This window comes from Silene latifolia, chromosome X (assembly GCF_048544455.1).
Source record: "Silene latifolia isolate original U9 population chromosome X, ASM4854445v1, whole genome shotgun sequence".
NCBI classification, from domain to species: Eukaryota; Viridiplantae; Streptophyta; class Magnoliopsida; order Caryophyllales; family Caryophyllaceae; genus Silene; species Silene latifolia.
The window spans coordinates 280,081,937-280,103,252 of NC_133537.1; the positions used below are offsets into that span (position 1 = coordinate 280,081,937).

General features: G+C 38.4%; 2 protein-coding genes across 2 annotated transcripts; both read right to left on the reverse strand.

Annotated features, from left to right (window-relative positions):
- Positions 1–2,430: 2,430 nt before the first annotated feature.
- On the reverse strand, positions 2,431–2,976 carry LOC141620187 (uncharacterized). Its single transcript, XM_074437121.1, has one exon. It carries the CDS (start codon positions 2,974–2,976, stop codon positions 2,431–2,433), a length of 546 nt encoding a protein of 181 aa, XP_074293222.1.
- Positions 2,977–3,000: 24 nt separating this feature from the next.
- LOC141620188 (uncharacterized) lies at positions 3,001–3,737 on the reverse strand. Its single transcript, XM_074437122.1, has 2 exons — positions 3,319–3,737; positions 3,001–3,205 (listed from the first exon to the last, which is right to left on the reverse strand). The coding sequence occupies exons 1-2, from the start codon at positions 3,735–3,737 to the stop codon at positions 3,001–3,003; spliced, it is 624 nt and encodes a 207-aa protein (XP_074293223.1).
- Positions 3,738–21,316: the final 17,579 nt, after the last annotated feature.

Sequence of the window (21,316 nt, forward strand, 5' to 3'; positions counted from 1 at the left end):
GCTAAATTACAACTTTGACAAAGTTAGTTTAATTGCATCTAAATCGACATAGAAACTTCACATTTTAGGGTTTTGAGAACGATGTTTGCATATCATATATCGTAGTAGCTATGACCTTGTTTGAAATCCGATACTTGACTTAGTAGAGGCCGTTATTGACGGGCGGGGTTAGGTGTCCTTATGGGCTTCCTAACACGTACCCTCACCCCTTACTCAAGATCTATGGTTTATGGATCCGTCTAAATACCATTGGATTACGAGAGTCATTCTAATCGAGTGATATAGGGTACAAGTCTTTATCTTTAATCACTCGTAGTCGATTGGCTTTATGCTTTTCGATGAAAGGTGTAAAGTTGACTTGAACGGTTCCAAGTTCCCATAAAACTTGGTGGCGATTCTAATTTGTCTTAATTCGATTCGAAGGAACCTCGAGTCGATTATGCCTAGTGTGGATCCCGCGGACGCAGTTCCCGAGGGCCTTGTCCACACTATAGGTGTGACCTTAAGGGATCAACTGACCACTACCGTCCTACGACAGTAACGTCAAACTATAGAAAACCAATCGTTACCGATTAATGTTGATCAGTTGACTACTTAATTTATCATCCCTTTCGTATTCTTAATTTGAGATTTAAACATGTGATCGCACTATTGTTGAAGACACATACTCCAACATTAAAATCTCTATACATCTAATAAACTATAAAGTTTAATAAAATTGCATAGATTTTAAATTTAATATATAATTTTATGATGATAATAATTAATACCATAAGTGTGCATGTTTATACTAATTAATTATTTTATTTTAAGGAAATTGACCATCTTCTAGTCTTCTATAAATATTTAGGAAAATTACCAAGCATCTACTTTCTCTTAGTCTCCTTGAAATTGACCATCTTAATTAATTATTTTATTTTAAGGAAATTGACTATCTTAATTAATTATTTTATTTTAAGGAAATTGACCATGTTTTAGTCTCTTACAAATGTTTAAGAAAATTACCAAGCTTCTATATAATTTAATTTTAACCCGAACTATATAATATTTGCATTGAGATCCCTTAATCGGGTCCATCACACAGTGCTATTGATTAAAAACTATGTAATATAATTAATTTGTATAATTTTCTTTAATTACATTGAAGTCGCTTGGTTTCTAGATTTAATATATAGTATTGATACGGTAATGCAATATGCCGCTACTAGCAGCATATATGATGTTTACCAAACAGGGTCTAAATCGGGTAAAACCAACCTAATATGAATCATCTAATCTGAAATAGCTCATTTAAAATTAGAATGAACACAAATATAAGTGAATTTCCTATATGACCCGAGTTTTACTCAATTTGTAATTGGTCCGATCCAAAGTCACTTAGCAAAAAAAAAAAAAAATTGTCCCCAATTTGAAATTACCCGAATTAACACAAAATAACTAATCGATAAGTGTGGTGGTAGATGTGGGTGAGGGGTAAATGGAATCCCATTTCCTTGAGGGATGAGAGGTAAGGAGTTAGAGAGATTTGAGGATAATGGAGGGAATTCTATTCTTTGAAACAAACACAAACAAAAGGAATCATTCACTTTAATTCTGATGCGAAATAGAGCAGCAACAAAGACGAGTTCAGCTTGTATTTGAAAATTATGCACGAAGACATGATGATGCGTGAAGAAACAAATGTGGAGTAGCTATGTTGATCCAAATCAGGCGTGAACAAGGATCCTAAGGGTGTTAGAATTAGAGTTATCCTAATTTTGTTAGGAATAATAAAAGTTTACTGAAACTAAAAGTATTAGCTTTATTGGTTGCCTAATCTTAGTAGGAGTAATTTATTGTTTTCCTATCTCCGTTTGGAGTTGTTATTCTAGCTAAAGCATGAATAAGGCAATTAGAAAGCCATTAGAAATTAAGATAATTTCAAGGGCTTTAGGAGTCTCTTTTAGGTATGTAATATGGCTGTCTTAGATCCATTGGGAGTCGATCTACTTAGCTATAAATACAATCAATTTTATTCGTTTTTAACCATTGAGATATTGAATAAAAACACTGAGTTTTTCGTTTACAATTGACTAAACACGGATCGACGAGTCTTATTCCAAAAACCATTATTGTTTGACGCGTTTCATCAAACCTTAACACGAGTAGCAACCAATAGGTCTTGGTTGTTTTCACCATTGTTCGAATTATAGGTATAGTTCGAGCAAATATCCCATTGTTTCGAGATCTTGACTGGTTTCGAAGTAAATATCCTTGTTTTATTATTGTTTTTTTTGGGTGAAATGTAAGATTTTCAATAAGCTCAAACCAATGATACAAGATACTTCATAAGTTAGTACATGTTACATTACAATGCGCTGGATCCAATCTCTATCTCTAGTATTTTTAACCCTGCTCAACTGACTCATCAGCCCGATTTTCATCAAGGATTTACATTGGGAAATCAGTATTGAATCTCAGTAACACACCTTGAAGTCTTGCTGCATTCCTCTGCTGCCAAATTGCGTAGTATACAGCCATAAAGACTGCAATGCAAACAGTCTTCTGCACCTGTGGCCACTTCCTCCTTCCCAGCCAAATGAGACCATTACCCTGAGGTACTGGAATACCCAGCCAAGCACAAATCACACTCATAACCTCTGTAACATACCTGCACTGCTGAAAGAGATGAGAGACAATTTTCTTAGCAGCACTGTAGATACAACACAAGTCATCTGCACTTACTCCAATCCTAAACAGTCTGTCTTTGATATTCAGTGCATTCCTAAAAATCAGCCAATTCAGAAAACAATGCTTAGGCATTGCCCTGCAACTCCACACTAGCTTAGCCCATCCTACTTTGGGTTCTTTATGTCTTATCCACTCATACCCACACTTTACAGTATAACCCTTCTGACCAGCAAGCCATATTCCATTAGCATACCCATTTTTGAACAAATCCCTAGCCCTACAAATAGCTTTCCAATTTTCACTCATATGAGTTTTAGGAAGATGAGTAGATCAAGAACTCCCTCTTAGGTAAATCTGGTGCACCCATTTAACGCATAAATTGTCAGACATGCTATAAATCCACCATACCAATTTTCCCATAGTGGCTATATTCCAGTGAAGGCTGTATCTAATACCCAGACCACCCTCAACTTTTTGGGTACAAACCTGTTCCCATCCAACCAGAGGTACCCTCATATATGCACTAGTTCCATCCCTAAGTAATTGCGACAGATACTATCAATCTTCTTCAACACCCCTTTAGGAATTAAGAAAATATTAGCCCAATAAGTAAATAGTGAAGTAAGGACTGATTATACCAAGATTAACCTGCCTGCATAAGAGATTTTCCTGGTACCAAACATTCTGATTCTCTCAATTATTTTTTCCACTAATATCTGACACTCCTTCTTCCCTAGCTTCCCAGCAGCTATAGGCACACCCAAATATTTGAAGGGAATATGTCCCTTTACACACCCTGAACTAGCAAGGATCTGATCTTTAATCGTTCTATGGACACCATTGAAGTAAATATTTGATTTTTGCTTGTTTATTTCTAGTCCAAAGGCAGTAGAGAATGTAGCAAAAGACCTTAACAATAATATCACTGATTGTTTATCCCCCCTGAAGAAAAGGAGCAAATCATCTGTGAACTTTAGATGATGCAGTATCAATCTCCCACAAAGAGAATGGTACTTAAAATCCAACACCTCGGTAGTAAAGTTTAGCACCCTAGTGAGGTACTCCATGGCAATAGTAAATAACAATGGAGACAAAGGATCTCCCTATGTCACTCCTTTCTTCCCCTTGAAATGACCAAAAGTTTCCCCATTCAACACTAAAGAGTATGATGCAGTGGAGACACATTCCATGATGAGTTTCTTGAAATGAGCAGGGAAGAGAAGGGCATCCAACATCTGACTCAAAAAAGCCAATTAACTGAATCATAAGCTTTTTTGAGATCCACCTTTATCAAGCAACGAGAGGATACAGAAGTTCTATTATATAACCTGATGACATCCTGACACACCAGAATATTTTCAATTATATTTCTACCTTTAACAAATCCTCCTTGAGTAGGACTGATAATGTGGGGAGGGACCTTGGCCAGTCTGGAACACAAAAGCTTTGATATCACTTTATATAGAACATTGCAGCAAGAGATTGGTCTGAATTGAGTGACATTTTGTGGCAAATCCACTTTGGCGATAAGTGTGACCAAAGTGTGATTCACCTGTTTAAGGAGCCTACCATTTGTGAAAAAATCTTTCACCACTACACACAGCTCCTCTCCAACCAAACATCGTTGTAATTTTATCTACGTTAACTCTATAAGAAAAGAGCAACGATAAAAACACTCCCTTATATATATGAATGTGATTATACATTAAAATAACTCCCTTGTATGTTTTTTAAAGTGAAATCAGTTACAAGTATTGTTGAAAATATTTTTATATGAATTTTTTTTGATAACACATGCAAATACGTAAGTGTTAGTGCGTTATATTCCAATTTCATTTTTTCGTTTTTATCGCTGATGAATTAAAAATATTCGCCAATAAAAGAACAAATTCCCCCCTTTCTCCTTGTTTCCTTTAATTTCCTTCGTCTCATTGTGTAATTTCTATCTTCATCTTTAACAACTCATTCATCGTCATCTAACATCATATACTTCTTTAATGCAGCTGCCAATAACATCATATACTTCTTTAATGCAGATTATGCAGCTGCCAATAGAACTGACATGGCATCTAAATTTTTTTCCACAACCTGACGTGGCAGTAAATTAGAGACACTAGAAAAATTGATGTTATTGGCAGCTGCATTAAAGAAGTAGCGGAGAGTAACCATATAAATGACCCCAATCACCCTTAGTTATTCATGATTCACAAACCTCAAACACAAATTTTAACAAAGTGTAGTGGAGAACAAGTTGAAAATCAAGGTACCATTGCTTACTAGGAGTGATCAATCGAGCAACGAGCAACGATCGACCATTCGGCTAATCTAATAGAAATTTTGAAAATAAAAAATGCTAAGAGAATAGAAGAAGTTGTGCGCAGGTGTGTGTTTATTTGTCCATTACTAGAGGTGGTTGAGGACAGCTGTGATTCCTGTGAAGAGCTCCAGTTTCTTTTTGCTTTCTTTATTTATCTATTTGTGTTTATTGAGTGATATCTTTTGTTTGTCAACAGGTCTTCCATCAGTTCCATGTTATAATTTGAAAATCTTGTATTTTATTATTATTGCTTTCAAACTTGTGATTTGTACAAGGATACATCAAGGTTTATATACTAATATGTACATCGCAAATACGGAAACAAATAAACCTACAACAGCTAGAAAATAAACTAAAGGAGGCAAGGAAGATTGTTGCCTCATATGTGCAAAGTAGCCGTTGGTGATGCTGAATAGAGCTCGTATTACCCACCTCAAGTTGGTGCGTGTAAGTTTAAAACGCCCAACTTGGATGATAAATTTTCAAACGATGTGCGTCCGAGGGCTTTGGTTAAAATGTCGGCCAATTGTATTTTTGTATGGACGTAACTTGTTGAATGATGCCTTTTTGAATCTCATCCCGCATAAAGTGACAGTCCACTTCAATATGTTTGGTCCGTTCATGAAAGACGGGGTTGCGCGCAATGTATAGAGCCAATTGACTGTCGCACAAGAGCTCAATAGGTTTGGTGTGAGGGATGTCGAGGGAGTGTAGGAGTCCTTTGAACCATTTAAGTTCGCAAACTGTATATACTATGGCTCTATATTCGGCTTTGGCGAAAAATTTGGACACGGTGGATTGCTTTTTAGTTTTCCACGAAATTGGAGAGCTGCCGAGGAAGACTATATAAGCTGATAATGAGCGTCGACTATTTGGACAAGTTCCTCAATCTGCGTCACGGTAGGCTTGTAATGTGAGACCATTGTTAGAGCGAAGTAGCATGCCTTGTCCCGGATTAGTCTTAAGGTAGCGAACTACATTAAGAGCAACTTGCCAATGATCGATTCGTGGAGCATGCATGTATTAAACGAGGATATGGACTGAATACGCGAGTTCTGGGCATGTGATAGTATGATAGACCAGGCGCCCCACTAATCGTCGGTATGGTTGTGGGTCATTGATCAATGGAGAATCGGAGATGCTTAGCTTGTGATTGGGTTCAATTGGTATGAAGATAGGCTTGGACCCAAGTAGCCCGACTTCGGTGAGAATGTCCAACGCGTATTTCCGTTATGAGATAAAAATCCCATTAGAATTTCGAGCAATTTATAACCCCAGAAAATACTTTAGTGGTCCCAAGTCCTTCATATGAAAGCAATTGCTAAGATATTCTTTGAAATGAGCGATCATATCTGGATTGTTTGCGCAAGTAACAAGATCATCGACATATACTAGGACATGTACCTCGGTGTCGGATTTGATGATGGAAAAAAGTGAACGGTCGTAGGGACATTACTTGAAACCGTATGTGATAAGTGCGGAAGCGAGTTTTGCGTACCAACATCGAGGAGTTTGTCTTAGTCCATATAAAGATTTTCGAAGACGGAAAACCTTACCGTCGTTGGTAGTGTTGAACCCGGGTGGTGGTTTCATGTAAACTTCTTCCTGAAGATCGCCATGGAGAAAAGCGTTATGAACATCCATTTGGTGGATGTGCCAATTCTTTAATGCGGCTATAGTGAGAAGTATACGAATAGCGATCGACCATCTTGATAGTAGGTGAAATTTTTTCTTGAAAGTCGACCCCTTCAACTTGTCGATTGCCCATGACCACAAGTCGGGCTTTGTAACGCTCTATGGATCCATCGGCATTGTATTTTATTTTATAAACCAACTTTAATCCAATAATTGTCTTTTTGTGAGATGGTAGATGTTCGAGAGTCCAAGTCTTATTTCGTTCAGGTGCATCGATCTCGTTTTTCATAGCGTCGTGCCGTTGCGGTAGCTGCATAACTTCTTTAAAAGAACTAGGCTCGTGGTTTTTAGTCACGACCGCTAAAAACTTTGATATTTAGTATAAAACTTAGTGTAATTGATAGAATGAGAAATTGGATATCTTGTACCTGAAGACGACGATGGTGCAATGGTGAGATATGTCGAGGGGCCAGGACGAGTTAGGACGAAACCTTTGAGGTGGGAGCTCGGGATCTTTAGGCGGTGCCCTTTCCCCATATTTGTGGCATCAGAAGTGGGATTGTGTTCGGTGACCTCGGGAGGGTCAGTGTCATGCATCGGGTTGGCCGTGGTGTCCACGGGTGAGTTGGGATCATTGGGTGTGGGGTCATTTGTGAGATCATGGTTGTTGGATGTGGAGCCGTTGGTGGCATTGTGATCAGTTGGAGAGACGGTAGTCGAGGTCGTGGTGGGTGTCGAGATAAGGACATTTTCGATTGGTGTAAGAGTGTCGTCAAGAAAAGTGGAAACATCTTGTTGGGTGTCATGAATATTTAAAGATTGGTATGGGAATCATGCTCAATAAAAACAATATCTCGAGAAGAAAAATAGGTGCCGGTGTCTAAGTCGTAGACACGCCATCCCTTTTTACCAAATGGGTAACCCAAAAAAATGCACTTTCGCCCACGAGGGGCAAATTGTCATGTGAACGATTGATGTTCTTGGCGTATCAGAGGCACCCAAAGGTGCGTATGTGACTTATTGGTGGAGGTTTCTTGAACAAATTTTCATATGGTGTTTTGCCATTGTGTATCTTAGATGGAGTTCGATTAATAAGATAGAAGGCACCAAGGATACACTCCTCCCAAAAGAATATAGGTAGGCTTGCTTAAAACAAAAGAGCGCGAGCAATGTTTAAAATGTGACGATGTTTTCGTTCCACCCGACCGTTTGTTGAGGGGTATCAACATTTGATGTTTGAAAAAGAATACCATTTTCGAGAAAGAATTTTTCTAGGCAAGAAAATTCATTGCCATTGTCACTTCGTAAAATTTGAATTTTCTTTTGAAATTATCGTTCCTCCATAGCAAAAAAATATAATAAAGTCTGACGTGTATCGCTTTTACGGCGTAATAAATAGGTCCAAGTAGAACGTGAAAAATCATCGACGATGGTTAAAAAATACCGTGAGCCACATGACGCATTTTCGGAGTACGGACCCCATAAATCACAATGCAATAAATCAAAAATCGTCAGCAATATTCAAACTTAAAGGAAAAGATTCACGAGTTTGTTTAGCGCGAAGACAAATGTCGCAATGTTTACTATGAAAATTAGAATTAAGATGGTTTGTTTTATTAAAAAAAGGAAGGAAACGATAAATGTTCGAGAAGGGTTCCCCAACCTACGATGCCAGAGATCCACCGTGTCAAGAGTACCCGTAACATAGGCATGAACCTCGTCCTTTCGAACAGTCTTCAAGTAATATAGCCCCTCGCTTTGTTCACCCGCACCAATCACCGTCTTCGAGGAACAGTCCTGGATTAAACAAAGTTGTTGAGAGAACTATATAGTTAGTAAAGTATCGAGTAGTAAAATTGATACCGAAATTAAATTGCAAAGCAAGTTTTCAGCATATAAAATATTTCGTAAAATAAGACGAGATGAGAGACGGATATCACCACTTTAAGTAGCGATGGTTAAGTCCCCATTAGGCAGGCCGACATATAAAGGTGTGATATTATGAATATTTGTAAAATGAGATAGACAACCCAACATGTGATGCGATGCACCCGTGTCAATAATCCAAGAAGAGAAAGAGAAATTACCGCTTAGACGATCATTCGATTATGCTTTACGAGATTTCCACATCTGAGCTAATTCCTCAAGCTCCTTTGGGTTGAGGTCATTAAAATTTATCTTGTCAAGATTATTGAAAGAGGTACGAGAAGTAGATGCACCGTTACCAGTAGGCAGAGCACCATCCGAGGCCATATTTACTCGAGGAGCAGCCCCGGTGGCAGAGCTCCTGCTTCGTTCCCATTGAGCTCGGCCGCGTGTATCGACTATAAAGACGGCCTGACTCATATCTATAACATTGGGGTCAATATAAATGCGATCCCGAGGTCGATCGCCTCACCATTAAGGGAAGTTCCCCGTCACCCGATATCATGTTTTACGAGAATCTCCAGGTTTTTGACAAGCGAGACAAAAAGGACGATTGGAATTTGGTGATGGATTAGTGTTAAGATCAGTTTTGTAATCATGGATTCACCCCCGGTCGATTTCGAGCCATAGGTAACCCGAGAAGCAAAAGCCATTATGTTAGGGCGAGAGTCAGGCTGATTATTGGTAAAGGACCGAACACCTTCCTCTTGGAGGAGACGGTTGTATACTAGATTAAGATTGGGGAGAGGGTCTGTGCCAAGTATTTGAGAACAAGCATTATCAAAACGATCATCGAGACCCATTAAAAAATCACGTACCCGTTTTTTCTCGCAACGAGAATCGAAGATGCTTACCGAGTCACAAGGACACGGATTGCATGAGTAGGAGAGAATGGGGTCGTACTCCATCAGGTCATCCCATAAGCTTGTGAGACGGCCATAGTAAGTCATAAGAGACTCGGTTGGGGACTGACAGCACACAATAATTTCTGCTTGTAAGTGATAAATAGGTGCCTCGTTCCCTTGAAAAAAGCGCTGTCTGATGTTGTTTTACACTTGTTTTTCTTCACGATGGTAAGTATAATACCCCATAGTTTATAAGACCTATACTTGGTCGAGTAAACCGAGTACTCGACCGATTGAGGGACCGAGTGAGACCTGTAGCTCTGTGAAACATCCTGATGTCGACTCACTCGATCGAGTGGCGGTTCACTCGACCGAGTGGAGCTCCACTCGATCGACTGAACCGAGCACTCGACCGAGTGACCTGTCATTGTCTATGTTTATGCGTGTAAGCTTGTGGTGGACCTTATCTCTTTTAAACCACTCTTTTCAGATTTTCCCCTCCTTATTTCACTCCTACCTTATCCTCAAACTCCCTAAAACACCCACAACTCTCTAGAAACTTCCCATGAACACTAACTAAAAAACCAAGCCTAGATTTGGAAGGTTTATTCACCAAGGTTGATTCTTTCTCTTTCCCTTCCACTAGTAAGTTGATACTCATCCTTTCCCTTTCTTTTTATGTTGATCCAAACCCTAGAATTTGGGGGTTTTCATGGGTAATATTAATTAGTATTTTAATTAGTATTAGGAGTAATTAATGGGTAATAATTAAGGGTTAATTAGTAGTATTAGTTGTTGTAGAATGTTTTCTGATAGTTATTATGGAATTATGTAGGATGAGACGGTCTTATGATATTGAAGCTTGGTGGTTTTGGATTGCTTATGGAGTATGCTAAAAGGTAGGTTAATCCTACTCGGTTTCAATAATGTGGTCATTACACATGTTGTTGTTAATGTTGTAGTTAGTCTCACATAATTAGAGTAATTGTATTATAACATGTTTAGTGGTAGTAGCATCATTAAGGAGATAAGTATGTTGGTTGAATTGCATTATAACACGATATTAGGTAAGGCGATTGTTGATTTGATATTTGGCATATAATGTGGTATTTGGCTTTTATTGTATTTATCATGTGTATTGGATGATATGGTGGCTTGTGATTGGTTGGTTGTTGTTGAGGAGACGGAAGGCGGTCGGGAGACCGTCTTTTGCTTGAGTCGCCTCTTGGAGCTTTCCACTCCAAGAGGGATGTTCACATTAATGGCTTGATTACGGAGGGACGCGTGTGGTTAATGATCGGATTTTAGTCGTCGTTTCCAGTATCAAACACAATTTATAAAACTCAATAAAAGTAGTATTTATCGGGATCGAACCACAAGGATGGAGTGGAGTTGTACTTAATTTGTTTGAATCTAAGTTTAATCAAAAAGTAAGGAAGTTGTTAAAATTAATTAAACTAAAACTAGAGCATATAAGAGCAAGCAGACTAGGATAATGAAATCTAAACAATTGATAAAAACTAGGGTCTTTGGGTTCCCCTAAGCAAGTAAAGCTAAGTATGGGTATTAATTGGTCTCGGATAATTATTGACCTAGAAGAACTAATTTCTTAGACTCTCCTAAATATGGACACAAAATCATCACAAGCATACAAATTCATCATAAACACACTATCAAGTTGTGGGGATATATCCGTATATATCAATATAATTAGGATTATAACGCAATTGTAAAACGTGATTATAGTCATAAAGCGATAAAATAAAATCGAAAACTAGAGAAAAGAAACAACCTTCGGTCCTTGCTTTTATGGCCTAAGAACAATATCAAAATTGATATTCGCCTATTAGTTGCACCCAAGACGATCTGAGATATGCCCTATGGATTGTGCTAGAATCGATCTAAAATTTTCTGTAAAATTTAGTTGTTTTTGTGTTTTTCTGATGAGAGAGGAGGCAAGGTCAAAGAAAAGAATTAGGGTAGAAGAATTCTCACCCTTTCTTTCTTATAGTAGCCGAAATTAGGAGTCAATTAGGAAAGAATAAATCTCTCCTAATTTTCGGCCTAACTGACCGAAATAAGGAGATTATTCTCCTTATTTTTGGTCTTTCCAAAAATATATAAAATATGTTGAATTGTCATCTAGCGAGGATCGAACCCATGACCTCTTGGTTTGTGTACCCTCACTATTACCACTATGACACATTCATCTTCTTGATATTAAACATAACTGATTATATTTAATTACGAATTAACAGATTAATTCGTCCAAGCTAACCTTAAATATATTTAACTAAATATAACTTATTATATTTAATTTACGAATTGACAGTTAATTCGTCTCAACTTAATATTATTTAATTTTATTAAATAATTATCTCATCAACACATTGACTAACGTTTTAGTCATTTTGGGCATCAATGTGATTATATTTCTATAACCACATTTCTCAAACACATCCTATAGGTGTGACCTTTAGGGACCAGTTGATCACCGCCATCTGTATGATAATAACGTCAAACTTTCTAGCAAGCCAACCGTTATTAGGTAAACGTTAATCAACTGATTAAATATACGAAGTATACCCTTGTGAACCTGTAAGAGATTTACAAATGTTATCACACTAATTTGTGGAGGACACAAGCTCCAACAAACTCCCACCTGTCCTCACAAGTGTATGTGCGATAACCGATTCTCATATCCTAAAATTTCTCCCACTCAATGTAAAACAATTTGCAAATCCGAATTCACAAAGGTCGTATTTTACAAGCGATCAATATCAAGAGTGGTTTCCCCGACTATAGAGTAACTTAACTGATAAACGAATCAACATTCGAGCATGGCCATGCATTTCAGTTACAACTCCTCGAGTGGCCCTGAGAAATAACTATACCTGATAAAGGTTGGATATTTTCCTCAACTCAAATCTTGCAGATGTAAGCACAGTAAGAAATGACTCAGAAAAAATCTACTTAGCCTCCGATTTGGCACAGACCGTGAGAAAGAAACCAAAGTCACCCAAAAACTGCCTTAATCTCAAGAGACGAGTCGATAGTCAAAAGAATCGACTCTAGGAACACAATGGATGTCCTATCCACGACCTGGCACCTAATGTTAATAAACATTTAGGACTCCATTACGTTGTCACAAAAAGTTGTCCTACGAGGTATCGTCATAATCTCGCATCTGTGATCGATCAGTCAACCGTTTGACTTATGGCTCGTTGAACCCACCATCAATCGACTGCACAATATAATAGCCGGAGTTATCAGCTCACATTGGCGATTACGGACCAAACAAATATAATGTAATTCAGTTCACTTTGTGGCGTTCAACGTTGTCAGTACAATCCACATGAAAAACAAAATATTATATATAAAACGATGAAGTTATAAATAATATATGAAAAAGATAAAGTATCAAATCCATAATCAAGTACTACAACTCAGGAACATGTTTAATTCCCATGGAATTAACATGCCCTACATGCTTATCATAATTTAACGGTTTGGTGAGAGGATCCGCGATGTTATCATCCGTCGCAATCTTGTCTATCACTATCTCTTCTTGCTCCACGTAATCACGGATCAGGTGAGCTTTCCGAAGTACATCTCTAGATTTGTTGCTAGACTTTGGCTCCTTAGCCTGGAAGATGGCACCTCTATTGTCACAATAGATGGTGATCGGGTCATTCGAACTAGAAACTACCGAAAGCCCTTGTAAGAATTGACGCATCCATATCGCTTCCTTTGCTGCCTCCGAAGTGGCATAGTACTCGGATTCAGTAGTAGAATCTGCTACAACACTCTGTTTCGAACTCTTCCAGCTGACCGCAGCACCATTAAGAGTGAAGACGAACCCGGACTGAGATTTTGAGTCATCTCGATCCGTTTGGAAGCTAGCATCTGCGTAACCGGTTGCGCATAGCTTAGTATCGCCTCCATAAGTCAATACCCAATCCTTAGTCCTCCGTAGGTACTTGAGGATATTTTTGACTACTATCCAGTGTGTTTCACCTGGAGTCTTTTGGTACCGACTCGTCATACTCAATGCATATGCCACGTCTGGACGTGTGCATATCATGGCATACATGATCAATCCTATTGCAGATGCATAAGGAACACGACTCATGCGCTCAATCCCTTCAGGCGTCATGGGTGACTGAGACTTGCTCAACTGCATCCCAGTCGTCATAGGAAGGTTCCCCTTCTTGGAGTTGGTCATGCTAAACCTCTCAAGAACCTTAGCCAAATAAGACTCCTGACTAAGTGATAACGTCCGTCGTGATCTATCTCGGTAGATACGGATTCCGAAAATGCGCTGTGCCTCACCCAGATCTTTCATCTGGAAATGGTTCTTCAACCATTCTTTAACCGAAGATAGGAGAGGAATGTCATTCCCAATCAAGAGTATGTCATCGACATACAATATCAAGAATACAATCTTGCTCCCACTCGACTTGATATATAAGCATGGTTCCTCGACCGATTGAATGAAGCCATACTCTTTTATCACTTGGTCGAAACGATGATTCCAAATCCGAGAAGCTTTCTTAAGTCCATAAATGGAACGCTTAAGCTTGCATACTTTCTTAGGATGCTCAGGATCTATGAAACCTTCGGGTTGCACCATGTACAACTCTTCCTCCAAATAACCGTTTAAGAAGGCGGTTTTCACATCCATTTTCCAAATATCATAATCATGGAATGCGGGAATCGCTAAGATTATCCGAATGGAACGTAGCATGACTACAGGTGCAAATATCTCATCATAATGCAATCCTTGCACTTGAGTGAAACCTTTTGCCACAAGTCGTGCCTTATAGGTATCTGGTTGCGCGTCTACAGAGTGCTTTATTTTGTAAAGCCATTTGCACTGTAGAGGTTTTACCTTATTAGGTAAATCAACTAGATCCAACACGTTATTCTCATACATGGAGTCCATCTCGGATTGCATGGCTTCGAGCCATAGCTTTGAGTCGGAACAGGCCATAGCACCTTTATAGGTAGCGGGTTCATTACTTTCTAGAAATAAAATGTCATTCTCCTCGACCATACAAATGTATCTGTCTAGAGGATGAGAGTCTCTACCCGACCTCCTAGGTTCCTCAGGAATATTAACTGTATCATCAGTTGGAGGAACCACTTCCTCCATCCGTTCCTCGGTCGTTGGTTCTGGAATCTCCGACAGCTCGAAGGTTCTATTACTCGACTTGTTCTCGACAAATGCTTTCTCTAAGAACGTCGCACTAGCCGCAACAAAAACTCGATGTTCGGTAGGCGAATAGAAGTAATGACCAAATGTTCCTTTTGGATAACCTATAAAGTATGTCTTGACCGATCGCGGGCCGAGCTTATCATCATGTCTCCACTTGACATAAGCCTCGCAGCCCCAAACCCGAATAAAGGACAAGTTAGGTACCGTTCCCTTCCACATTTCATATGGAGTCTTGTCGACAGCTTTAGACGGACTTCGGTTAAGTATAAGAGCGGCTGACAAAAGAGCATAACCCCATAATGATTCAGGCACTACTGTGTGACTCATCATGGATCGAACCATATCAAGTAAGGTTCGATTTCTCCGTTCAGACCCACCATTTAATTGAGGTGTTCCAGGTGGAGTTAACTGTAGAGCGATTCCACAGTCTTTCAGGCGTTGATCAAACTCATTTGAAAGATATTCGCCACCCCGATCTGATCGGAGTGCTTTAACCTTTCTACCCAGTTGGTTCTGTACCCTGTTCTAGTATTCCTTGAATCTCTCAAAGGATTCACTTTTATGCTTCATTAAGTAGACATATCCGTATCTACTTAAATCGTCCGTGAAAGTGATAAAATATCTATAGCCATCTCTAGTGGTAATTGACATAGGTCCACATACGTCCGTATGTATGAGTCCTAATAGGTCACTAGCGCGCATTCCAACACCTTTGAAGGAAATTCGAGTCATCTTGCCAATGAGACATGATTCACACGTGCCATATGTAGAAAAATCGAATGCGGGAATAGTCCCATTATCGACGAGTTTCTTCACGCGTTTCTCATTTATGTGTCCCATTCGACAATGCCATAGATAGGTTTGATCATTGTCACCAACCTTTAATTTCTTATTATTCATGTGTAATACTTCTGTGGTTTGATCTAAGATATAAATTCCATTCATGGAAACTGCTTTGCCATAAATCATTTCATTAAAAGAGAAAATACAACTATTATCCTTTATTGAAAATGTAAAACCGTCTTTAGTAAGTACGGAAACAGAAATAATGTTCTTAGATAAACTGGGTACATAGTAACAATTATTTAAAAATAACTCAAAACCACTAGGGAGTTGGATTACATATGTTCCCTTCGAGGCAAAGAAGCAACTCGTGCTCCATTCCCGACTCGCAGGTCCACATCACCTTTTTCGAGAGGTATGATGTTCTTTAGGCCCTGCAAATGATTACACAGATGAGATCCACAAACAGTATCTAGTACCCAAGTTCCGAAACTTGCATGGTTAATCTCCATCATATGAATATAAGATGACATACCAACAGGAACGACGAGGTCTGCCTTGATGTCCTCACGGTAGACGGGACAATTCCTCCTCCAATGTCCAGTCTTGTGACAATGGTGGCACTCTATGTCACCGCCCTTGCTCTTTGCCTTACCCGGTGAGCCACTAGTCTCACCAGGCGCACTCTTACCGTTTCCTGGCTTCTTAAACTTTGGCTTACCTACAACTAGGTCGCCATGAACCTTGCCCTTACCCTTACCTTTGTTGTAAATCGTGAGAACATCCTGCTTCACGCTCCCACTCAATTTCATATCCTTCTCGGTCTGTACGAGAAGGGAGTGTAGCTCATGAGGACTCTTTTTCAAGTCGTTCATATAGTAGTTTGCCCTGAAAAGGGCAAAACCATCATGAAGAGAATGAAGCATTCGGTCAATGACAATGCTCTCACCGATCTTACAATTGAAGGTGCCTCGACTTCTCGACATTCTCAATCATGTGAAGAATGTGTGGGCTAACTGGTTGGCCCTTTCCGGAGTTTCGCATAAAAGAAGCGATGTGTATGCTCATATGTAACGATTCTCGGTGCCTTTGAGAACTCGTTAGTGAGTGTGGTGAAAATCTTGTTTGCACCTTGGGCAATGAAGAGTCTCTGCAAATTGGTTTCCATTGCAAAGATGAGTACGTTCTTTATCGCACCCGCTTCCATAACGAAATCACTATAAGCAAGTGACTCGTTGGCTCCTGCATTTGGGCCTGGGTTGACCGGTATTGGCTCAGTTAAATACCCGAGCTTACCGTCAAGCAATGGCAAAGCATTCCGTAGTGCCGCTCCCGATCCGTAAAATTTGACCCATCATTCTTGCCGAGTGGACGATTCATTTGGTCCATAAACATTTTTAGCCAGGACGAACGATCTAGTATGGCACTAGGCATTGGGATTGCGTTATTTCCAGCCATTTGTTGTAACCGTATTATCGACAATAAACGTGTTCTACACTGCGAAAGAAGAATAAAATAATAAGCATGTGCATCGTTTTGATTTTAAGTCTAATGAACTAATGTCATAGCGCGAAGACTCAAAACATTTATACAATTGACCTCCCTCAAGAATTATATAAATGACCCCAAGACTCAATTCTCTGCAAATTGATAAGCTAACCTTTTAGCTAATTCTACGATTAGAATTCTGGTCGATAAATTTCTGTAAATTCTATCTTTAGTCCATCATAATCACGAGAAACTCTACGGACTATGATGTTGAGGTAAACTAAGTCAACACAACTACTTACCCAACGTAGAAGAGGTCATATTAGGCCTACCGACGAAGAAGGGACTCATAGATGTTTGCCCTTATAAAGACTAATCTCAATTTCCGTTTTAGAGGAAGATCCCATCAAATTTATTTTAATTCATTTTAAGTGAACTATAATCTAGCATGCGAGAATGAATAAACTAAGGTGATGGCTTATTGATGTGACATCGCATGTCCATGAAAACTAACATACAACCTATATGAGTCAATTTTCATGCATTTTAGTAGTAGGTGGTTTGGTTTTAGGCGGAATATGATGCATAAAACTAACATGTGAATGAAAAGAAATAAGAATGAAAAACGTAAAAAAAAAAAAAGTCCTAGTGTGGCCTATCCTATCAAAATGAACAATAAATACAAGTTTGGAATCCATCCTTGGACCCGAGAAGCTTGTCTTGATGTTCCATCTTGATCCATGTAGCGGGAGTGAGCTCCAATCTCCATCTTTAGTCTTCTTAGAAATTACATTAAATAAAATTACATAATTGACCTATTTATTACATTCTAATTTCAAAAACCCAAAACTAAAATAAAGGAGATTCGAGATCTCATAATTACATAAAAAATCATGTTTCCTTCATTACGAAAACATAATTTGACAAAGGCCACACTAAGTAAAATACAACCGATTGTACAATAATATGCGTAAAATATAAACCATTCAAAACATTCATTCAACATGATAAATACGCATCAACTAAAAATAACCATTCACGACATAATGCAATATGTTGATTGATTATCCAAACCACCCTTTTAAAATCGATATCATGTGATAATTCCGTAATTCATCACACAATGCCAATCGAAATCCAATTTAATCCATAATCTATATGAATAACAATCATATTATTTCAAACCTATTTAAAATAATATGGTATCAAGAATTAGTGAACTTTTTCACTGAAACAATATACATTATCTTCATAATGCATTCGGCCCAAATTTTTTTTAAAAAAAACCGAAATTAATAATAAAACACACGGTGAAAAAGAGCAAGAAAAAAAAAACGTCGCACACAAACTTTCAGCATTAAAATAAAAAACACAGCAGTAAAAACAATGTTACAGCAGTGAAAAAAATGAGATTTTTACAGCAGTAAAAGGACCCGTCACAACAGCCCTAAACAGCAGCCATAACGCAAAGAAAAACAGGCAGTAACTATCTGCCACAAATCAGCCGTGAAAAAAAATTTTAAGCATAAAAAAAACTGATTTTTCATGACTTAATCCGTATTAAAACAAAACCAACAATGATATTTATCAATATATACATCTTAACTTGTAAAAACAAGGATCAAAGATGAACAAAATTGAATAAAACCGAGATGAAACCCTAAAAAAAATGGCGGCAGAAACATATTGCCGAGAAAACAAAATTTCCGGTTTCGATTTCTCCAATCGATTTAAACATCAAAAATTATGAAAATCACATAAAACAAATACGTAGACGAGGCTCTGATACCACTTGTGGGGATATATCCGTATATATCAATATAATTAGGATTATAACGCAATTGTAAAACGTGATTATAGTCATAAAGCGATAAAAAAAATCGAAAACTAGAGAAAAGAAACAACCTTCGGTCCTTGCTTTTATGGCCTGAGAACAATATCAAAATTGATATTCGCCTATTAGTTGCGCCCAAGACGATCTGAGATATGCCCTATTGATTGTGCTAGAATCGATCTAAAATTTTCTGTAAAATTTAGTTGTTTTTGTGTTTTTCTGATGAGAGAGGAGGCAAGGTCAAAGAAAAGAATTAGGGTAGAAGAATTCTCACCCTTTCTTTCTTATAGTAGCCGAAATTAGGAGTCAATTAGGAAAGAATAAATCTCTCCTAATTTTCGGCCTAATCGATCGAAATAAGGAGATTATTCTCCTTATTTTTGGTCTTTCCAAAAATATATAAAATATGTTGAATTGTCATCTAGTGAGGATCGAACCCATGACCTCTTGGTTTGTGTACCCTCACTATTACCACTATGACATATTCATCTTGTTGATATTAAACATAACTGATTATATTTAATTACGAATTAACAGATTAATTCGTCCAAGCTAACATTAAATATATTTAACTAAATATAACTTATTATATTTAATTTACGAATTGATTAATTGTCTCAACTTAATATTATTTAATTTTATTAAATAATTATCTCATCAACACATTGACTAACTTTTTAGTCATTTTGGGCATCAATGTGATTATATTTCTATAACCACATTTCTCAAACACATCCTATAGGTGTGACCTTTAGGGACCAGTTGATCACCGCCATCTGTATGATAATAACGTCAAACTTTCTAGCAAGCCAACCGTTATTAGGTAAACGTTAATCAACTGATTAAATATACGAAGTATACCCTTGTGAACCTGTAAGAGATTTACAAATGTTATCACACTAATTTGTGGAGGACACAAGCTCCAACAAACTCCCACCTGTCCTCACAAGTGTATGTGCGATAACCGATTCTCATATCCTAAAATTTCTCCCACTCAATGTAAAACAATTTGCAAATCCGAATTCACAAAGGTCGTATTTTACAAGCGATCAATATCAAGAGTGGTTTCCCCGACTATAGAGTAACTTAACTGATAAACGAATCAACATTCGAGCATGGCCATGCATTTCAGTTACAACTCCTCGAGTGGCCCTGAGAAATAACTATACCTGATAAAGGTTGGATATTTTCCTCAACTCAAATCTTGCAGATGTAAGCACAGTAAGAAATGACTCAGAAAAAATCTACTTAGCCTCCAGTTACGGCAGACCGTGAGAAAGAAACCAAAGTCACCCAAAAACTGCCTTAATCTCAAGAGACAGTCGATAGTCAAAAGAATCGACTCTAGGAACACAATGGATGTCCTATCCACGACCTGGCACCTAATGTTAATAAACATTTAGGACTCCATTACGTTGTCACAAAAAGTTGTCCTACGAGGTATCGTGATAATCTCGCATCTCGTGATCGATCATCAACCGTTTGACTTATGGCTCGTTGAACCCACCATCAATCGACTGCACAATATAATAGCCGGAGTTATCAGCTCACATTGGCGATTACGGACCAAACAAATATAATGTAATTCAGTTCACTTTGTGGCGTTCAACGTTGTCAGTACAATCCACATGAAAAACAAAATATTATATATAAAACGATGAAGTTATAAATAATATATGAAAAAGATAAAGTATCAAATCCATAATCAAGTACTACAACTCAGGAACATGTTTAATTCCCATGGAATTAACATGCCCTACATGCTTATCATAATTTAACGGTTTGGTGAGAGGATCCGCGATGTTATCATCCGTCGCAATCTTGTCTATCACTATCTCTTCTTGCTCCACGTAATCACGGATCAGGTGAGCTTTCCGAAGTACATCTCTAGATTTGTTGCTAGACTTTGGCTCCTTAGCCTGGAAGATGGCACCTCTATTGTCACAATAGATGGTGATCGGGTCATTCGAACTAGAAACTACCGAAAGCCCTTGTAAGAATTGACGCATCCATATCGCTTCCTTTGCTGCCTCCGAAGTGGCATAGTACTCGGATTCAGTAGTAGAATCTGCTACAACACTCTGTTTCGAACTCTTCCAGCTGACCGCAGCACCATTAAGAGTGAAGACGAACCCGGACTGAGATTTTGAGTCATCTCGATCCGTTTGGAAGCTAGCATCTGCGTAACCGGTTGCGCATAGCTTAGTATCGCCTCCATAAGTCAATACCCAATCCTTAGTCCTCCGTAGGTACTTGAGGATATTTTTGACTACTATCCAGTGTGTTTCACCTGGAGTCTTTTGGTACCGACTCGTCATACTCAATGCATATGCCACGTCTGGACGTGTGCATATCATGGCATACATGATCAATCCTATTGCAGATGCATAAGGAACACGACTCATGCGCTCAATCCCTTCAGGCGTCATGGGTGACTGAGACTTGCTCAACTGCATCCCAGTCGTCATAGGAAGGTTCCCCTTCTTGGAGTTGGTCATGCTAAACCTCTCAAGAACCTTAGCCAAATAAGACTCCTGACTAAGTGATAACGTCCGTCGTGATCTATCTCGGTAGATACGGATTCCGAAAATGCGCTGTGC